We start from the raw sequence: 21,970 nt of genomic DNA, 5'->3' as shown, positions 1-21,970 counted from the left end.
AAAACCCTAGTTACCACATACTGTAGCATAAATGTGCTACAAAGCAAATATAACTTTAGCAACCACCAGAAAACTAGTTTTGCTTAGGCAAAGACCATTTACATCTTCATAAAATATAAAAATAAATATTGTTGGACATTTTCATGAGTGCTGGTAATTATTCATACACATCATATCTTGTTTAAATGTAAAATGTAAATGCATGTGATTGACTTTTATATGAACAGGTCTCCTGAAAAGGCGGGAGACTAATCGCACATAACTTCATTATTTCACAGCTTTCATAATGTTTAAGCCTAAACTTTTCAAATTAATTAGTCAAAAAAAAAATAAAAAAAAATACAAAAATACAAAAATTAACTCACATGAGCAGTTTCTTGTCTTCCCCAGAGGAGAAAGATGATGGAACACGTAATCTGGCATGTGCTTCGCTTGTGGTTTTGATTCAGATTTGCATAATGAATCATTCAGACCGCTTTTTGAATCTTTTTGTTCAGTTCAAAGGAATCAGATTTAAAAGATTCGACTCAAATGATTCTTTCAACAAATCACACATCACTATCGCCGATCTGAATGCATTATTGCACGTACAGCTGTTATTTTTTTTTGCGGTGTTCAGTCGCAAAAGTAACAAAAGGGTCTGGAGAAATTTATCGGAGTAAAAGTAGTAATGTGAAAGCCCAAAGAAATATTTATACTCAAGTACATATATTAAAAAAAACTGTACTTAAGTACAGTAATGAAGTATTTGTACTTTGTTACAATACACCTCTGGCTAAAGTCACACAATTTTCACAAGATCAGACTGTGAATGGCACATCCCTTGTCATCCTCACACAGTTCTACACCTGCACTGTAGAGAGCATCCTGACTGGCTGTATCTCCGCCTGGTACGGCAATAGCACCACCCACAACCGCAAAGCCCTGCAAAGGGTGGTGCAAACTGCCAGACACATCATCGGAGGTGAGCTTCCCTCCCTCCAGGAAATATATACAAGGCGGTGTGTGAAAAAAGCTCGGAGGATCATCAGAGACTCCAGCCACCCGAGCCATGGGCTGTTCTCACTGCTACCATCAGGTAGGCGGTATCGCAGCATCAGGACCCGCACCAGCCGACTCCATGATAGCTTCTTCCCCCAAGCAATCAGACTTTTGAACTCTTGATCTCCCACGATCAAATACATCAGCACTGCTCTTTATTACCCTTACTCTTATATCTCACACCGGACTGTCATAAATTATATTATTATTATATTATATTCTCTCTTAACAACTGACTATCAACCGACAGCCTGAATGTCAATACAGTACAATACTGTACATTCTATATATACTATATATACTTTTTTATTGAATAATGTGTATCTATATAGTGCGTATTGTATACTGTACATTGTATGTTATTATTTGTATATTGTTGAGTGTAATTATGTGTATATCAGATGTTTAAATTGTGTTGTGTTAATTTGATGTTACTGTAAATTGGTATATGTCTCATCACTGTCACGACTGCTATGTTGATCGGAACTGCACCCAAGAATTTCACACACTATATCACTTGTGTATATGGCTGTGTGACAATAAAGTGATTTGATTTGATTTGATTTGATTTGTTAATAGCCAATAGCCTTTAGTTTACGTCACAGCCATGAATCATGATTTTCTACTTGCTATCGCTAATCAGAAACAGGTGCTGTTAGGGGGAGGGGCATTTTTGTTCTAGAGAGAATTTGAGTGGACAAAATGAGTGAGTGCAGTGTGAGTCATTAATATTTTTTGTCCGTTTTCCCAGAAATGAAAGACTGTGAATTTTGAATGCGTACATCTGTTAAAAGTGGATTTTGTCAACATTTAGGAACATTTAGCATATAGATGACCTCAAAGCTACAGACCTAAACTAAAAACCAGAAAACTTTTGATTTTGGACATTTAAGCACTAGGTTACAGATACTAGATATTTAAGACTAAGAATGGACACATAGACAAATGCAATCACACTGTAAAAAGAATTCATTGGTTTAGCTTAATTCAATTGGTTCAACACAATGAAAATGTTTTTCTTTGATATAAAATTAAAATGTAGGCTCTACTCAGATACTTTGTGTAGAGAAACCTAAATGAATTGAGTTAACATAACTAACATTTTATCTGTTCATATAACTCTATTGAACCTTGCAGCTTGTTGCTTGGACTTTATGCAACATAATTCTGTTCTCATCTCAAACATAAATGTATTAAGCTGATTTCAAGTGTACTGGTTTAGTATTTATAATAGAGCTACTTTCCCTTTTTTCCAGTGGACTGTATTGAATTCATATCAAGCGTGTTTGCTCAGGCTTCTCTGTATCTGTCTGTTATGGGTCTGATCTGAATTCCAGGTGCTGGATGGATTATACAGAAGAACATTTGCATCATTGAACTGAACAAAAGAGGCATTCTGAGAAACCGAGAGCTTGACTTCCACAGACCGATGACTCTAACCGCAATATAAAACTAAGACGCACAGTTCTGGGACGTGTTATATAATATATGTATAGAATTATTCTAAACTCCATTTGTGAGTATATATTCTGTAGGTGTTGTATTTATGGTGGATTTTCAGTTCGTTTCCTCGTGAATCCCCCGTGAGAGGCTGCAGGAGCTGATCGGGTTCCAGCATTTCCTGTGAAGGAGACGTTCATCTCTGGGTCTTGCATTCCGCCTCTCCTTGCCATCAGAATCGGGCCGCGGCATTGGCCTGCAGATGGTTTTACCCCACAGGGTCAGTTGCAGGGGTTGGAGGGGGCAGAGCGAGCGTTTCATCCCCACACGCTGGCCTGGAGGAGCTTGGCGTGGGCCGCTCAAATGCTCTCAGTGGACTACCGCCCACAGCTCCAGTCTCACAGGAAGTTAGATTAGCTCCTCACAGTGCTCAAGAAGTCACTTATCCAGCCTTCTTTTATGGGCCGAGTCGCTGTGAGACCTCTGAACATCAGTGTGTGGTGATTTTATCTGGCAGACTGAAGTGTTAAAAAGCATGGTACCAACTAAATGGTATGGCGACAGTCTTCAATTGTTTTATGTTGAAATAACATTGAAGACTAGGGGTATGCTTCTGTTGAAGCCATCAGTCCACAATATTTAAAAAAAAAAATTAACAGTTATGTATAAAAGCAGAATTCCTGGTGAAAAACTACACTACCCATGATCTTGAAAAGAAAGATCCTCCAATCAGAGAATCACAGACAACAAAGTGCACCAAAACAGCTCTGAAGCAACCACCCACTCCCATGATGCACTGTGAATGGCACAATCGAGTCAATCCTCTCAAACTACTTTGATATTTGTGAATATCTGAATATTTTGCAGTAAACTTGAAATATATTGGTTCTCTACTTATAGTCAACAACTTTAAATTAATAGTTTTATCCATCATTTGTGCAGTTCGAGTGCTCAGGTGGAAGGCACAGCCTCCACTTTTGAAAGTAATGATTCAGAATGTGCAGGTCCTCCTCAAGGGTCTGATACGCCATCGCCAAATTATCTGCATATGAGAACTGCTCAGCCTTTGTTGGCGATATGGCTGATACATTCAGATTTAATAGAATAGGTACCTCCCTGTGGGAGGACCTCATTCAAGTTGCCCCATCTGCTACTCTGATCACCAATTATAACTTGGTAATAATGATTAGAAAGCATGTTGTCTAGTAGATTGCATAGTTTGGTACAAGGAACAACCTTCATGAATTTTAGCACCAGTCCATCTTGCCAGACAATGTCATAAGATGCTGTGAGGTCAACAAACACTACGCCAGTTTTGAGTTGCGCTGAAAACCAGCTTCAATGTGGGTGGTAATTGTCATAACTTGCTCACTACAGCTGCTGTGTTTTTGAAACCCTGCCTGGTTTGCTGGTGTCACTTCATCAATGATGGGTTGGACATGATGGAGGATCATCCCCTTGAGAAATTTATAGACAATGCTGAGAAGTGTAATAGGTCGGTAATTTGCAGGGTCAACACAGTCTTTGCCAGGTTTCAAAATGGCAATGTCTTTGGTGTGTTTGAAGAGCTTTAAAAGACTTGCCGAAACCAGAACTTTTTCTAAAAATGCCGTCAACCATTCTTGGGTTTTAAAACCAAAGTTCTGACTCAGTGTATCTTCGGTTGAAGCCAACGGATTTCCCCAAACTTGACGCTCTCTTGTGACACCTTTAGATCCGGCAAGAAGAATTTTCGGGATAGTGTAGACTGAACTACCAAAAGCCTTTTCTTCTCACACAGAGCCTTTTTGATTGCTTGGACATATTCTTTGGCGTCCATGGGCTTAGAACTCTTTTGAGGATTAAGGGGACACTTTTTTTTTCTGTGAGCTGCTTGCAGGAATTGAAATGCAGTATTACTTGCTGTTTTTGCAAACAATGGCAGATGGGGAGTGTTAATTCTGCACACTGATCTTGTCACTTTAACAGATGCTGCATGTGTGTTTTGTTTGTGATTGGCAGATTCTTCGTCCTGACGAGCACATCGCCAAACAGCGCTACATCGGCGGAAAGAACGTTCTGACTAAAGGCACGCCGGAGTGGGTTTCCTATGATGTTACTGACACTATACGAGAATGGCTAATGTACAGAGGTACGTTAACATTTAGAGTATTACAAGGTTACTCAAAGCAATAGTTCACCCCAAAAATGAGGCTGTCAGCCGCTAAATGTCTGCCTAGCATACAGGGGTCTGGAACGACTTGAGGGTCGAAAGGGCTTCTCTCTGGTTTATGTTACACCACATGACTAATTTCTACTATACTTCAAAATGTAAAATAAACTGTTATTTTAAACTCAACCTCACTACTCGTTTGATTAATTGGACTGATCAATAATAGCTTTGAGAGTTTCTAAGGATTCACAACTACTGTGGGTAATTAAAGGAATATTCCGGGTTCAATAAAAATTGAGCTCAATCAACAGCATTTGTGGCATAATACTGATTACAACAAAACTGTATTTTGACTCGTCCCTCCTTTTCTTTAAAAAAAGCACAAATGTGTGTTCCAGTGAGACACTTACAATGGAAGTCAATGGGGTCAATCCATAAACATTAAAATACTGTTTCAAAAGTATAGACACAAGACATAAACAATATGTGTGTTAACACGATTGTGGTGTGATAAAATCACTTACTAACCACATCTGTGTGAAGATATATTCAATTTAACAACTTCATTACCATGATGATGTGATTCAACAAACCCTAAAACCCTGAAATGACTGTAAAAATGACAATTGAAACAACTTTACAGCTCAAATAATACACAAGTTTTAACAGAAGATTTAATGGAAATGCTTTTATAAAATTATAAACTTCATATTTCTGTTTAAACTCTAAAAAAAAAATGGACCCCATTGACTTCCATTGTAAGTGTCTCACAGATTTGTTCTTTTTTTTTTTAAGAAAAGGAGGGACGAGTCTAAATTAATTTTTGTGGTAATCAACATTATGCCACAAATGCTGTCGATTGAACTTAACTTGTATTGAACCCGGAAAATTCCTTTAAGAAATTGACAAGAGATACAGTGAACCACCAAAGATGAGTTTGCACTTTTCTTTGAAAATCATGTGAATCTGAAAACTTTCAGAAAATACAAGTAATTTGCTTGTGAATGGCATTGTTCCATATTCACTTGATGAATAGCAATCATTTTTTAAATGTTGATTCAGGAAGTAATGCTTTAGTAATGCTTAATATAAATACAATTATTTACAGCATTTAGTGATCACATCATTCAGCAGAGCTAATTCTGATCGTAACGCTTAAATCCTGTGATTCACAGTTATTAGAAAGAGTGTATGAAGTTTCTGTCTGTGATATTCTTGTCACAACTGAAATTGTATTTTTGTGGTGAAATCTAATCTCAAGTTCGTTTTTCTTCCCTCTGCTCAGAGACAAATCTCGGTCTGGAGATCAGCGTTCACTGCCCGTGTCACACCTTTAACACCAACGGTGACATCATCGAGAACGTCAATGAGGTGCTGGAGATCAAATTCAAAGGTGAGCCAAGAAACACAAAGTTTTATTTTTCAGGTTTTTTCTCAAATTCAACCAATATTGTTTTATTTACGACAATACCTATTATTAGCATGATCTGGACTGTACAGTATCCAGACACCTGATTCATCTCTTTAATATGCCAAAAGTGTGCTTAACTGCACCGTGCATATGGATATATGCCAGTTATAATGCTCTTCTCCATCATTTGATGAATTACTGCTGATATGATCGATAGAAAATGTACACAAACATCTGTTTTTAGTTAAAATTCAGTTTACAGTTTGTTTTTTGTGGCCAGTAATAGCCCGATAAGACGCAGGTATTTGCACTGAAATACTGTAGGCAAAAGTGGCACAACTGTCTAGAGAATTTGCCCCAAAATAAGATACTTTACTATTATGATGCTATTTATCGTTAGACACGGTACTGGAGAACTAATAATGGATTAAGTAGAAAAGCGTGAATATTGGGAAAGAAGATCGTTCAAACAGATTATCGGTCTATCTGTCATTTTTTTCCTTGACACAGTGCCTCCTACAGAATATAAAACATGACTGTGAATCATTGCACAGATTTCTCTGGTTTCTTCAAAGCTCTTTTAATGCGCTTCAGTTGTGTTTGCCACCTCATCTTTGCTCACCTTTAGCAAACGCACATTTTGTGTGTGATTACATAAATGCCTCTCATGCAGCACTGATGTGTCTCTACATTAATGGGAGATAATGCTTTTGTCTCTGAGTCTGATCCTGGGAATGCATTGCAGTATGGAATCTCACTTAGTTCTGGGGGCCTCGGGGGTGTCTGGGGTTTTGGGAATGCGCTCGCAGGAATGCGCCGCAGCGGCGGGCACTCAGACTCTTGGCCCTCAATGAAAGAGGGGTGTCCGTATCTACTGGCAACGTGTCTCCTGGGACCCGAGCTGCTTTTGCTATCACACACTGATTGGATAAGCAGATGCTTGAGTGAGCTGAAAGCAAGGGCTGATTGGGTAGTATGTATGGGTCAAGGCACTAGTCTTCAGTAACGTTGGGACTTTTGTTCTTGTATATGCGGCTGGATCCTGATGCTTCTGCACTAGAAGCCAGTGGCATAAGGTCTGGTCTACTTTGCAGCTTACACCAAAAACATACTCTATGCAAGTACGCAAAAGCAGACGCTTCTAGTTACGCAAGCTCAATTTCATGTGTCGTTGCGTTCAGAAATGTGTCAGAGCGGATTGCGCATAATGCATTCTCAGCATTGCTGCAAGGGTCAACTACTGTATTTTAAGCCAAGTGCACACTTAACAACTCATCGTCTTTTGATTTTGAGTGTTGGTGCACACACCACACACCACACGACTGATTGGAGACTGGGAGTATCAACTACACGATGTTCCGATCCCAAAATCCAATCATACAATATCACACGCATGGCAACAGGAGAGTTTATTAGTGATAACATGTCAACAAACAACATGAATGAAGGGCTTGTCTAAAATTCGTCGTAGCAAGTAGCAGGAGTGCACACACTACACGACCATCGACTACAGGCACGCGCTGAAATCTGAGACTACTAGACCCCGTTTCCACCTGGTATTAAGATGTGTCTTGGATGATCCAATTATAAGTGGTCAGGTGAAACATATGGTCACTTAAAGGTGCTGTAAGCAATTTCTTTCATGGAAAAGTATGCAGAAAATGTTCATACTCCCTTAAATATACTGCTGAAATAAGTGTCCTGAGATATCTCACCGGCCTCTGTGACAGCTGTAGACTTTGTAAACAGCAAGCAAAAATGTGATCGCGAACATTAACGCTTCTTCACGTCAATCATTTTGCTCGTTCTCATAGTGTTGTATTTGAAGCAGATTATTGAGGCTATGATTCATAATGTTTGTCAGTTAAGGGTGCTATTTTGACACTTTTTAATTTTTACAGCAATGGGAACAAATAATGCTGCTCTTTTGCTCGGTTTTGGTCTAAAAATTATCTTTGGAGGGTGGGGTTTTGGAACGAGGGGATGCGGCTAATTTAACGGCTCAGTCACATGAAAGCTTCAGAATGCTAAAATCGCTTACAACACCTTTAAATGCATCTCCTGTGACCACTTTTGTTCGGATTTGGAGGGGAGGGTCTCTGTTCACGACATACATTAATCACTATGTCAGTGTGTTACTGCATGATATTAAAGCACAACAAAGTCAGAAAAGACAAAGCGCAAAAATCGGTGCGCTGTTTCTCCCAGATGCGGTTGAAATTTAATCCAAGCACAAACGCAACATGTCAAGCAGAATTATCCGTTATTTTAGTGGGTTAGCTGTATTAAAGGAGCTTCAGGTGTTCGTGCTTGTCATCTGATTTGATATCAGACACACTAAAGAAGATCCGTGAAGCTCTCGTGATTGTGTATGTATCCGCTTTTTAGATTCCGATCGGATGGTTATTTCCCTTTAAAGATGCTCGTAAACGGCCAAGTTTAAACTCGTTTAAGCGCAGCGCTTGATTGACAGGTGAGGGGCGGTGCTTCACTACTGCTGGGACGCATACAGGATGGATTAGCGTTTTCACCTCAAATGCAATCTGATCACATGCATTTTTTTTCTCCCCTTTTCTCCCCAATTTGGTATGCCCAATTCCCAATGTGCTCTAAGTCCTCATGGTGGCGTAGTGACTCGCCTCAATCCGGGTGGCAGAGGACGAATCTCAGTTGCCTCCACGTCTGAGACAGTCAATCTACGCATCTTATCACGTGGCTTTTTGAGTGCGTTACCGCGGAGACATAGCGCACGTGGAGGCTTCACACTATTCTCCGCGGCATCCACACACAACTCACCATGCGCCCCACCGAGAGCGAGAACCACATTATAGCGACCACGAGGAGGTTACCCCAATGTGTGGTAGTCAGCGTCTTTACTTACTGAGCTACCCAGGCCCCTGATCGTATGCGATTTTGACCACATTCATATGTGTTTTTTTTTTTAATCCGATCACAAAACGTTTTAGACCCCGTTTAGACCTGTATTTAGGGCTGACCACATGTGATCGGATTACCCGAAATGCATCTTAATACCAGGTGGAAACAGAGTCCTAGTTACAGACTAGTAACCAATGTTCAAAACATAAAACGTGATAAACTTGAGTCATGTTGTGTGCACTAGAAAATGTACAGAATTTTAAGAAATGTGGACAGTTATTTCAAAGGCTTTCCATCATTTGACAAATAAGGAAAAAAAGGTACCTGGTGTATTGGTTTTTCTGCTTTAGAAACATTTCCACAGGATGCTAATTGTAAATAAAAGTGAAGAAAAAAGGAAAAAATAAAGTTTAAAAGTGTCCTTACAAAAAGAGACAAAAATAAACAAAACATTCCAAGTGAAGTCCAATTCATGGGATTTGTTCATTAAATTGGTTCAAATCGCAGAACTGCAATGTTTGTTGTTTTTATTTGACATTGCAAGAGTAAAGAGGAAAAAGGCGAGAACCCGCAACACAGCGCTTGGTAAGACTAAATGAGTCTTGCCACAGATGTTCTTGTAATATCTATGTCATATTAAAAATATCAAGGGGCGAATTTACTAAACAGTTCTGCCACTTTTGCGCATGATATTCCAACGTAAAACATGCGTCTTTTTCACTAACCACTCGCAATCTTGTATAAGCATTCGCAATCAGTGCTGCATCTTAAGTATTTCAATGAAGTCATTGTCATTCCTTTCTGCTCAAACATGCACTTCTTTCTCTGTAAATCAGGCTCATTATAGATTGTGCCTCATTCACAAAAGTTGTTTGCTGCAATTTACGGAAAAAAAAAGAAACAGTATAATGAATTGTATTTAAAAGAGATGTTTGTGTACATTCTCCATACAATGTGCACTGTAATCAAGTGCACTTTTGGCATGTTAAAGAGATTATTCAGGTGTCTTGATCACAGTAGTTAAGTGATTCAGATCGCGGTGTACTGCTTCATCTTCCTCTATATAGCGCTCAGAATCAGCCCACGAGATCGGGGATTGCGCATGCAAATTGCATTCAACAGTGATTTTGTGGGCAAGTTTCGCTGTTGCCTGATCTGCAGATTTTCTTTAATGAATTGCCGTCTTTCTTTTCTCTGGCTTCCTAGCTTCTGAATAACCATCTTAATCGAGCAATTCTGTAATTTGGCTCCTAAATATTTCATTTTAAGAGCCAATGGTTCCGTAGTCATTTTATAGCCCTTGAGCTGCAACTTTCGTCAGCACCCACTTACTTGCCTTGCAGCAAATCAGTTAGAACTAGAGGGTGAATGCTATGTCACCTAATTAATATTCATGAGAGAGGCTGATAAGGTTTATAATATTTCAGTTCGTCCTACTGTATATTCCTGTTTAAAACACAGCGTTAGCTGCACAATTGATTGTGGAGTTCAGGGGTGCTTTTGTACTCACAATTTTCTGTTGTTTTCAGGGATGGACGGTGAGTACGAGGAGCCCAACCGTTGGGATTTGGGTCGACTAAAGAAGCAGAAGGAGCAGCTGATGCCTCATCTGATCCTGATGATGTTGCCACCGCACCGCCTGGATGTACTGCCCACCTCCAGACGACGCAAACGGGCTCTGGACACCAACTACTGCTTTTCGTAAGCGCTCACTTTTTTCTTCAATATAAGATGCTGAGAGTAACTATATGGTGAACCAAAAAATATGTTGACTAAGTAGAGTATTTGAAATGCATTATTGCTTTGGAAAATCACAAGAATGCTGAAATTCTTTTTGGCATTAACACAAGCTGAGTATGATCTTCAGCACCTTAAAAATTCTAATTTATGTTCTTGGTTGACATTCCAGTCAATGTAGCGCACTACATTTGTCTAAGGAGATTTTTCTTGTAGGAATGAATCTTCTAATTGGCACCTGACAGCTTGAAGTGTTGGGGAGGGTTCTGCAATGCCTTGCAAGTTCAGATTTGTCCCAGTATTCAACTGTTAGATGCCTTCACTATGTAGTGCGCTGGCTTCTTAGTGTGTGGCTTTCTGTCAGCACTCCACACCTGGGTCTGATCCAGGAGGGAAAAATGACACACCTTGCAGTGGAATTTCTGGCATTAAAAAGACTGCCTGACACGTTTATAAAAGCACACAGAACCAAAATAGAAGTCATCGGGTGAAGTGAGTGCATGGAAATGAATGAATGCAGAATGCATGTCAAGAGTGAAAGAGAGAAAGGTGCAGAAACGGATGGCTTTTGTTCGTTTTTCAGAAACTACGAGGAGAACTGCTGCGTCCGGCCGCTGTACATTGACTTCCGGCAGGATCTGGGCTGGAGGTGGATCCACGAGCCGAAGGGGTATCACGCCAACTTCTGCTCAGGGCCGTGCCCGTACCTCCGCAGCGCCGACACCACGCATAGCTCGGTCAGTGTCTCGTTCATACTGTAGATATGAAAGGTTCCCCCAAAAATGAAAATCATTTACTCACCCATTTGTCGTTTCACACATCGGAATTTTTTTCCGTAGAACACAAAAGGAGATGTTTATCCTGCTCTTTTCCCTTCAATGAAAGCGAATGGGGACGACCACGCTCAAGTTTCAAAATGACCAAAAAAGCACAGTAAAAGTATTATTAAAGTAGTACATATGAGACATGCTCTATAATCTAAATCTTCTGACATCGTATGATAGCTTTGTGTGAGGAACTGACATTTACTTTAAGTCGTTAATCACTAATAACCTCCGCTGCAGCTGTTGAATCTTACTGCATTTATTGTTGTTCTGATGACAAGTTGAATTGCTTTTTTAAACATCAAATTTGTGTTTTAAATTAAAAGATCACAAAGAGTGACTTTGAAACAAATGTTGAATATTTAATAAACTAAATTAAATAAATATTTGAAAATAAATATAAAATCAAAATGGGACTCTCTTAGAGGTTTGATAAACAGCCGGAAGCTTTCGTCCTTCAGTCATGCCTCTCAGCGTCACGTTGTTTTTTTCTTTTTTGCTTAAATGAAGTATGTAAATTTTTCAGTGTGAACGCTTGTGTGCTGTTCGGGACTTTTTTGACCCGTTTTCATTTTGTTTCCAAATAACTTTACAGATCTTTATTGTAAAGGGTTTAAACAATGTTTTCCATGCTTGTTCAATGAACCATAAACAATTAATGAACATGCACCTGTGGAACGGTCGTTAAGACACTAACAGCTTACAGATGGTGGGCAATTAAGGTCACAGTTATAAAAACTTAAGAGACCTTTCTACTGACTCTGAAAAACACCAAAAGAAAGATGCCCAGGGTCCCTGCTCATCTGCGTGAATGTGCCTTAGGCATGCTGCATGGAGGCATGAGGACTGCAGATTGCAATGTCCGTACTGTGAGACGCCTAAGACAGCGCTACAGGGAGACAGGAAGGACAGCTGATCGTCCTCGCAGTGGAAAACCACGTGTAACAACACCTGCACAGGATCGGTACATCCGAATATCACACCTGCGGGACAGGTACAGGATGGCAACAACAACTGCCTGAGTTACACCAGGAATGCACAATCCCTCCATCAGTGCTCAGACTGTCTGCAATAGGCTGAGAGAGGCTGGACTGAGGGCTTGTAGGCCTGTTATAGGTCCTTACCAGACATCACCGGCAACAAGGTCGCCTATGGGCACAAACCAACCTTCACTGGACCAGACAGGACTGGCAAAAAGTGGTCTTCACTGACAAGTCGTGGTTTTGTCTCACCAGGGGTGATGATCGGACTCGTGTTTTTCGTCGAAGGAATGAGTGTTACACCGAGGCCTGTATTCTGGAGTGGGATCGATTTGGAGGTGGAGGTCCGTCATGGTCTGGGGCGGTGTGTCACAGCATCATCGGACTGAGCTTGTTGTCATTGCTGGCAGTCTCAACGCTGTGTGTTACAGGGAAGACATCCTTCTCCCTCATGTGGTACCCATCCTGCAGGCTCATCCTGACATGACCCTCCAGCATGACAATGCCACCAGCCATACTGCTCGTTCTGTGCGTGATTTCCTGCAAGATAGGAATGTCAGTGTTCTGCCATGACCAGCGAAGAGCCCGGATCTCAATCCCATTGAGCACGTCTGGGACCTGTTGGATCGGAGGGTGAGGGCTAGGGCCATTCCCCACAGAAATGTCCGGGAACTTGCAAGTGCCTTGGTGGAAGAGTGGGGTAACGTGTCACAGCAAGAACTGGCAAATCTGGTGCAGTCCATGAGGAGGAGGTGCACTGCAGTACTTAATGCAGCTGATGGCCACACCAGATACTGACTGTTACTTTTGATTTTGACCCCCCGCTTTGTTCAGGGACACATTATTCCATTTCTGTTAGTCACATGTCTGTGAAACTTGTTCAGTTTATGTCTTATTTGTTGAATCTTTTTATGTTCATACAAATATTTACACATGTTAAGTCTGCTGAAAATAAAAGCAGTTGAAAGTGAGAGGATGTTTCTTTTTTTTTTGCTGAGTTTATATATCCAATGCATAACTTGTGATAATATTTAGAAATTAAGTTTGTTAGAACATGAGCTTATAGAGATCACCCAATGCATGAAGCACTGGAGCCATCTACTGGACATAGTTGTTATTTCATGTGATTTTTTTATTTATTCCAGCAGACGTCAACAGAGACCCCAATGCATGACAAATTGTTTTGACACTTTCAATTTACTGAAATGAAGGTTTCTTTATTGAAGTGAAGATAACATAAAATGTGCTTGTTTTATATAAAAATGAATGGTGTAATTTAGTAATTTAGAGCTAAATAAGGTCTAAATATAATTGAGTGATAAACACCCCCCCCCCCCCCCAAAAAAAATGCACAACTTTAGTGTTTTAACTTTAGTAAAATTAGAGTTATTACATAAAAATTAAAAAATTTATAATTATATCACGTGTATGATCGGTTCATTTTTGACCCGCAAACATCACAAGTGTGACTCACAAACGAACAGTGCACAAGGGTTAAAATACTGTCTTCTATCCCAGCTTAATATACACAGAAAACTGTAACTAAGCCATTCATAGATTAACTTTCTCAAACTATAAACACTGTGTCTCTGTGGTGCTATAAAATCCCTGTGTTTGTTTTGAGAGACCCATTTAGACGGGACTATCTGTTTGTTTGATCAACGGCAGATGAGAGGCATATTCATAAAGCTGTTTTAAAAACACAGTTTATTTTTACAATTTCATTTGGTGGTGCTAGTGTCACAGAAATTACATATTTCAACTTTAACCCTTTAAGCTCTGAAAGTGTTTTTATGGATTTTCAGTTTCTGTGGCATACCCAAAATTAAAGACTTATTGTATAAAAAAAAAAAAATAAAAAAAAAAGGAGGGTCAAGTTTTTGGTATCATTGTAAAGGAAACTTTTCCTAACCCTAATTTTTTTTAATGATATAGATGATGATACATTCTGAGACTCTCAGCTTAAGAAACTGCTGAAAAATCACAAAAAACTTTTGTCTGATTTGACATTATATATCTCTGGGTGTAAATAAGGTGGCTGACTGCTTTTGTTTTGTTCCCAATCATGTCAACTGTATCTGAGAAAAGTTTTGTGTTGATACAACAAAGCAATCAAAAGTTATAGCATTACAAAAATAATTTATCATAGTGTCAAAAGCATCTCCAAACAAATAAAACATAATAATTGTACATAAGAACTAATTACACATGCAACCACAACAATGACTAAAGGTTTGTACAGCATGCAGACATGATTTTAGTAATGAGATTTCACAGAATGAGTTTCATTCTGTGTCATTTGAGTCATCATTGAGTCTGTGTCATGTATTTGGCGCCATCTCCTGGTGGTCATATGTAACGTGCTTCATGTGGCTTATCTAATGATCTATGTATCTGATTATTTTGTGTGTGGGCTCGTTTGAAAGGTAATACCTTCCTCTAAGTAATGGTATGTGATATTTTATTTTCTGTTTATTTTCTGTGTTATAAGCAAAAATGTGGCATATAAGCAACAGCAACATAATTGTCAAAGACATATACTTAGCTATTACTCACTATATTTTTGTGAGTAAAACAAATATGCTGGTTGTATTCTACTCTTTGAGAGCTTTCCAACAACATATGACACATGGTTATTTGATGAGTTTGATGTTTTTACTGATTACAATAATATGTACAGTGCATATTTTTTTCTTATAAATTATCAAAACAACACTTCTGACTTATCTGTTAATTTCAAAGCACTTGTTTAATTTTGGTCATAATGTCTACATGCATTGTAAAATAGAGCTTCTAAGATTTCATATGATACCTATATTGTGTTGGTCAAGACTGTAGTTAATATTTTGACAATTATTTGTTTTTCTTTCCATATCAAATATTTATAAATGATAGTAAATGTTACCATCCATGAATAACTCCATGAAACAGCCATGAAACTGTATTTTGCATTATTGCATTATGAGACAGTCTTTCTGTGAAAACGGCACTTGACACAAAAACGTGAAGATACTTGTGATTTTTTTTTTCCCTCATATTTTCATTTTGCTGTTTTAATGCAAGGAATATTCCACATATGTGCCACCACAAAGAGTTATGAAATAAAAAAAATTAAAAAAAACTTCAGATATCCTAGATAAACTTTCAATGATACATTTTCCAGTGAGGTAAGTGGTTAGAAGATGCACAACTCACGACATATGCTTTCTGTAATAGGTGCTTTGAATATCAGTCTTACAATTTGACTTCTATTACATTATGATCGATTATGTTGCATTCCCTTATAAAGTTATAAAATCTCTGTTAACTTTATAAGGTTTGCGAGTCTTTGATTTGAATAGCTCACAAATACTTTATCAAGGGTTCGACAGTTTGACTTATGTATTACGTTGCAGTATAACATTATTTACTCGCCAAAGCAAAAATTAAACGCATTTGCCGCTTGTCAAGTAGTATTTTTTGTCACTAGTTGTAAATCTTGACTTCTTGAAATGGTGTGTTCTGAAAAAACAAAACAATTTGGCCAATAGGTTATCTAAATTTCATTGTATTATGAAGTGTCCATGATAACATAACTGCACGTTGATTATAACGATATCCTGTATTACAGAATACCGGCACAGGTCCAGTCACATCGCATCTGTGATTTAAAATGCTATTGGTTCTCACTTGTCTTGTAATTGATCTTGACGGACCAAGTTTGAATATGCAAAAGAGCAAATGAGATGAGACATTTTTTTTTTGTCATTTTTGGAGCTCGACAGTGACCATCCCCATTCACTCTCATTTAATGGAAAAGGGCAGTGTACACATTCTTTAAAATATCTCCTTTTGTGTTTTACAGAAGAATGTCAAACATGAGGGTGAGGAAATGATGACGAATTGTCATTGTTGGGTGAACTGTTCTTATAAACGTGCAGTGACCACCAACGATGGGTGTAATCTAATGACTTTCAAAGAGTCAAAGAGTAATGTAATGCATTACATTTTAAAATCTTATCAGATTTCAGTTACTGACTTTCACTTGTAATTACTTGTAACATTCCTTGAGTTACACATATTTTTAAAATGATATTATTTGAAGTATGATCATCTGTTTGCATTTCTGTGACAGCTGAAGGGCATGTGGCTCCTAAGAAACGTGTGCTGTTGAGTGTATGACTTGTGTGCAACAATATACAGTGGCAAGAAAAAGTAAGTGAACCCTTTGGAATTAGTTGGTTTTCTGCATTAATTGCTCATAAAATGTGATCTCATCTTCATCAGTCACAAGTATAGACAAACACAATGTGCTTAATCTAACAACACACAATTATAATCTTTCATGTCTTTATTGGACACATCCCATTAAACATTCACAGTGCTGTGGAAAAAGTAAGTGAACCCTTTGATTTAATAACTGGTTGATCCTCCTTTGGCATCAATAACCTCAACCAAGCGTTTCCGGTAGCTGTGGATTAAACCTGCACAACGTTCAGAAGGAATTTTGGATCATTCTTCCTTACAGAACTGCTTCAGCTCAGACATATTCTTAGGATGTCTGGAGTGAATGGCTCTCTTGAGGTCAATCCACAGCATCTCTATTGGGTTAAGATCTGGGCTCTGACTGGGACACTCCAAAAGGTGGATTTTCTTTTTTTGAAGTCATTCTGTAGTGGATTTACTTCGATGTTTAGGGTCATTGTCCTGCTGCATCACCCAACTTCTACTGAGCTTCAGCTGGCACACAGCCACCCTGATATTATCCTGTAGGATATCTTGATAAACTTGGGAATTCATTTTCCCTCGATGATGGCAAGCGGTCCAGGCCCTGAAGCAGCAAAGCAGCCCCAAATCATGACGCTCTTTCACTGTAGGGATGATGTTTTCATGTTGGTATGTGGTGCACTTTTTATGCCATACATAGTGCTGCATGTTCTTCCCAAACAATTCAACCATACATTCACCAGTCCACAAAATATTTTCCCAATAGTGTTGTGGAGTGTCATACTTCAAGCGTGCAGCAATGTTTTTGTTAGAAAGCAGAAGCTTCCTTCGTGGTGTCCTGCCATGAACACATGCCTGTTTAATGTTTTCTGTAGACTCATGAACATAGATGTTAACCAGTTCCAGTGATTCCTTCAAGTCTTTATCTGTCTCTCTAGGGATCTTTTTTACCTCATTGAGCATTCTGCAGTGTGCCCTTTGAGTCATCTTGCCAGGATGGCCACTTCTAGTGAGAGTAGTCACAGTACTAAATCATCTCCATTTATAGACAGTTTGTCTAACTGTGGACAGATGAATAAATAAGCTCTTTGAGATAAATTTGTAACCCTTTCCAGCTTTATGCAAAGCAACAATTCTTGATCTCTTCTGAGATCTCTTTTTTGTGAGGCATGGTCCATGTCAGCAGATGCTTCTTGTGAATAGCAAACTCAAAATGTTTGAGTGCTTTTTATAAGTCAAAGTATCTCTAACCCACACCTCCAATCTCATTTCATTAATTGGATGCCAGGTTTGCCAACTCCTGACTCTAATAGCTTTTTTTTTTTTTGTCTTTAGCCTAAGTGTTCACTTACTTTTTCCACAGCACTGTGAATGTTTAATGGGATGTGTTCAATAAAGACATGACAGATTATAATTGTGTGTTGTTAGATTAAGCACATTGTGTTTGTCTATACATGTGACTTTGTTGAAGTTGAGATCACATTTTATGACCAATTAATGCAGAAAACCAGCTAATTCTAAAGGGTTCACATACTTTTTCTTGCCACTGTACACGGAGACGTTATTTATAAAAGAAAATAAAAAAAAACTTCTGTGAGAAGCGTTTTCAAAAGTGACTTAAAAGTAAAGTGATTACTTTTTGAGAGAAGTACTTAGTAGTTAGTAGTGGACTACTTTTTGTGTAACTCACCCAACACCACTGGTCATAGACTCCCTGCTAACATTCTGCATCCTCTCCTCTTTCTGCAGTTGTTGAGTCTGTACAACACGCTGAACCCCGAGGCATCGGCTTCCCCCTGCTGTGTTCCTCAAGACCTGGAGCCGCTCACCATCCTCTACTACGTGGGCCGAACGCCGAAAGTGGAGCAGCTCTCCAACATGATCGTCAAATCCTGCAAGTGCAGCTGAGGGGTCTCGAGACCCTGACGGGGGTTCAAACTCTCAAGGGTAAAAACAGAAGGACGCAGGGCAGAACTGGACTCTTGAAGAATACCTCTGTACATCCTTCTCACCTACATCCAAACCCCGGAGCACCACCTTGTCCAAGTTGTGTTCCAAGATGACTGCGCTGCCAAATGTTGCCCTTGGACTTCTAGTCTGACGTTTGATGTGACTTTTCAATGTTATTTTTAATGTGTAACTTTCCTCAGCATTTTAAAGTGCCTCTAGGTGAACCTCATGGGCATTTGTGAACTCTGAAATGGCAGTGCAAAACTTCATAACACCTACAAAAGCGGCTTTATCGAGGACAACAGCACCTGCACTCAGAGGAGACACTGCCTATGCCTGCTGGATTGACAGACTAAAGGGTTAATGAGAGCTGACGTGTTTCTGTATAAAGATATTCTGACGTAAATCTGTGCACGGCATTCCCCCCTTTCCGCACTAATCGACACTGTTTGTCTAACATGACGGTGTTAGAGATAATGTTAATGCAAACATGCTGGAAAGAAATAGTGTGAAAAACAATGTGTTTTGGTTATGTTTACCTCTGTTACACAGCAGAAGTTTTCGAGATTTTTTGTTCTTCGATGAAGCTGATGACTTTATGACGATACATTAACTTTTACATCACAAAATGCTAATGTTTTTACTGCTATTACTCCTGAAAACACTTCTTTTTTTAATTAAACATAGTCCTGGACAAAACAAGCTGTCATGTAAGTTTGACATTTGTTGTATATTTCATGACGTACCGTCTCATACAGTACATGAGACATAATGTGCAGTATCATCAAAAACGTGATTAAAAATGGTGAATTCACAACATTTGTACATGCTAACTGCAGTACTTCCTTTCACATTAATATTTTAATATTAATATTACGAACAAAGTAATATTTTAGTGTTATTATATTCTTAGGTAAAAACGCAAGTAACTGAGCACTGGTCACAAAAGTAGCTGGATCACATGTAAAGATTTTTTCAATTTACTTCTAATTCTTTACTTGTACAACTGAACACTAAATGCATAAAAGTTAGCATTACAAAATGTAATTTAAAAGTCAATCAACGGCCACTGCTCATATCTGGTCATTGCCATTGTTAATGGAAATTCAAGTAAATTCAGGAGAGGTAAAAAAAAAAAAAAGAAAAAAAAAAAGACAAATACTATACAAACTAAAAATAATAACACAAACTTCACAAAGCAAATCCTGAGAACATAATAATACAAATAATTGACACAAACATTTGTTCTGCTCTTGCTTCATAAATGAGGTCCCTTCATTGTTTGCATTTTTGGCCTACTAAATGTTAACTGAAGCATAACTAAAACGTAAGTATGATTAAATGTTTCCAATTGAACTGAAAACACAATGTGATCCCATGAGCAACTGTGTTGATCAAGGTGTATATTTATATATATATATATATTTTTACCAGGATTACTTAAAAATTGCCATTGCATGTTAAAGATAGATTGTAATTTTACTTCTGCGAAAAATAATCTCGTAGGTGAGCCATATACCTGACTAGTAATTGCATTAAACCCTCTGAATTTAAAGATTCCATGTATCCAAACTGCCGACTAAAACACAGTCAACTGAAGAAACTCAGAGTTGCTCAAATGGCTTCAAACTGAATGAGGCACTTTAACACAAACACACCGTGCATCATGATGTGAGACATTAAGATTATTAAAGAAATAGTTCATATAAAAATGAAAATTCCCTCATAATTCACTCATGCTTGTTCTGAACCTGCATGACTTTCTATCTTCTGCAAACACAAAATGAGATGTTTGCAGAATGTCCAAGCTGCTCTTTTCCCTACAACACAAGTGTATAGTGATTTAACTGGTCAAGCCCAAAAAGGACAAAAAAACTCATAAAATGTATTAAATCATAATCAACTTTGAAATCATAAAAGTAGTTAATTTGACTTGAGCGCTATATTTCAAGTCTTCTGAAGTCATATGATTGTTTTGTGTGTGGAACAGACAAAACAATCATATGACGTTATATGGCATATAAGGCGTTATTCACTGAAAATCTTGCCCTTGTTCTCAAATCTCATTCGCATTTGTGTTCAATAAAAAAAAGATTCATATTTACAATAACAACACTGGCACAGATGTCATCGCAAGTTTGAAAACTGAATCTGAAATCTCATTTTGGTCTGTTCCTCACACAAAGCTATTATGTGACTTCAGAAGACTTGGAACTTAATGCATGAGTCATGAGTTTTCTTGTCCTTTTTGGAGTTTGACAGTAATAATCACCATCCACTTGTATGGAAAAAAGCAGCTCTGCATAAGTCATATGGGTTCGGAACAACATAAGGGTGAGTAAATGATGAATGAACTATCCCTTTAACAAGCAGTAATAACACTCTTATCAGTTTACATCTTGTATATGCAAATGGAAATTCATATCAATATGATGGACACATTCATGAGCTCTTGGTCAGTGGTTGATGTTGTACAATCTGTGTTTGTTATAAGGTGGATGTAGCAGCTGTTGTCAGTTGTCAGTCTATGTGGTCGTCACATGGCATCAGTTGTGTGGTGAGAATGAAGGCGGGACAACTGCAGAGGAGGGGCGGAAAGATGCCCAGCGGCTTCGAAAAAGGATCCAATTGAAACACTACAGGCTTGTGTGTAATCACGTGCACTTAAGCATTAGACGCAAGGCTGATAAGAAGACATTGCAATGGGAAATGATCAGAAATACATTTACTGTCTAGTGTGTCTGCTGAATTCCCGTTAAACAGGTCAAGGTTTGATGTGCATGTTTTGAGTAGTTCAGCCCTGTTCTCATACAGTATGTTACAAGCAGTCGATCCTTACAGTTGACCTTTGGCCTCATTCATTTGTTCTTGGAGCCCTGAGTATGGAAAAGTTTACTGTACATTGACAGACCTGTGAATGGAGAAGAACACAATGATTCAACATATGCACAAATACAACATTCAGTTAAATTTGAACATTTATGCATTTTGTCCAAAGTGACACATCTATTTTCTCAACGACCCCATTTTCATGCACTGAAGAAAATGGCTTTTTCAAGGGATTATGCAGAAAGTGATGTTCTGAAACATAATGGGATGGTGTTTTCTTATGCTGCTTAAAGGCACGCTCACATTTACCTTTGCACAGTGAATTTGCATGTCACAGTTTACCAAACTTGGACCCCGCACAAAAGTTCTGTATAGTAATTCTTCGCCACCGGAAGTCCATCAGGCGAAATTCATTAGGTGCATTCCCACTGAGATGATTGTATTTCACTGTGCAAAGGTAAATGTGACCACGCATTAACACCAGGAAAAAGTATTAAGAAAGAAAATGAATAATTTTCTCATT

The 21,970-nt window shown here is 38.5% G+C and overlaps 2 protein-coding genes across 4 annotated transcripts in view; one reads left to right on the top strand and one right to left on the bottom strand.

Moving 5' to 3' along the window:
• LOC127455384 (transforming growth factor beta-3 proprotein-like) overlaps positions 1 to 19,320 on the top strand; it is a 47,050-nt gene extending 27,730 nt beyond the window's left edge. The window contains exons 3-7 of the mRNA XM_051723239.1: positions 4,483 to 4,612; positions 5,919 to 6,026; positions 10,451 to 10,622; positions 11,242 to 11,395; positions 18,418 to 19,320. Coding sequence (XP_051579199.1) covers positions 4,483 to 4,612; positions 5,919 to 6,026; positions 10,451 to 10,622; positions 11,242 to 11,395; positions 18,418 to 18,576 — 723 coding nt within the window. The 3' untranslated portion in view covers positions 18,577 to 19,320. The remainder of the gene's footprint in view (positions 1 to 4,482; positions 4,613 to 5,918; positions 6,027 to 10,450; positions 10,623 to 11,241; positions 11,396 to 18,417) is intronic.
• A 130-nt stretch (positions 19,321 to 19,450) lies between these two features.
• ttll5 (tubulin tyrosine ligase-like family, member 5) overlaps positions 19,451 to 21,970 on the bottom strand; it is a 206,760-nt gene continuing 204,240 nt past the window's right edge. For all 3 annotated transcript variants that reach the window (XM_051723166.1, XM_051723165.1, XM_051723168.1), the window contains one exon: positions 19,451 to 21,529. In XM_051723166.1, coding sequence (XP_051579126.1) covers positions 21,477 to 21,529 — 53 coding nt within the window. In that variant the 3' untranslated portion in view covers positions 19,451 to 21,476. The remainder of the gene's footprint in view (positions 21,530 to 21,970) is intronic.

The sequence above is a fragment of the Myxocyprinus asiaticus genome, chromosome 17 (assembly GCF_019703515.2).
Source record: "Myxocyprinus asiaticus isolate MX2 ecotype Aquarium Trade chromosome 17, UBuf_Myxa_2, whole genome shotgun sequence".
NCBI classification, from domain to species: Eukaryota; Metazoa; Chordata; class Actinopteri; order Cypriniformes; family Catostomidae; genus Myxocyprinus; species Myxocyprinus asiaticus.
Note: the sequence above shows the minus strand (reverse complement) of the source record. Positions and strands in the feature narration are given on the sequence as shown.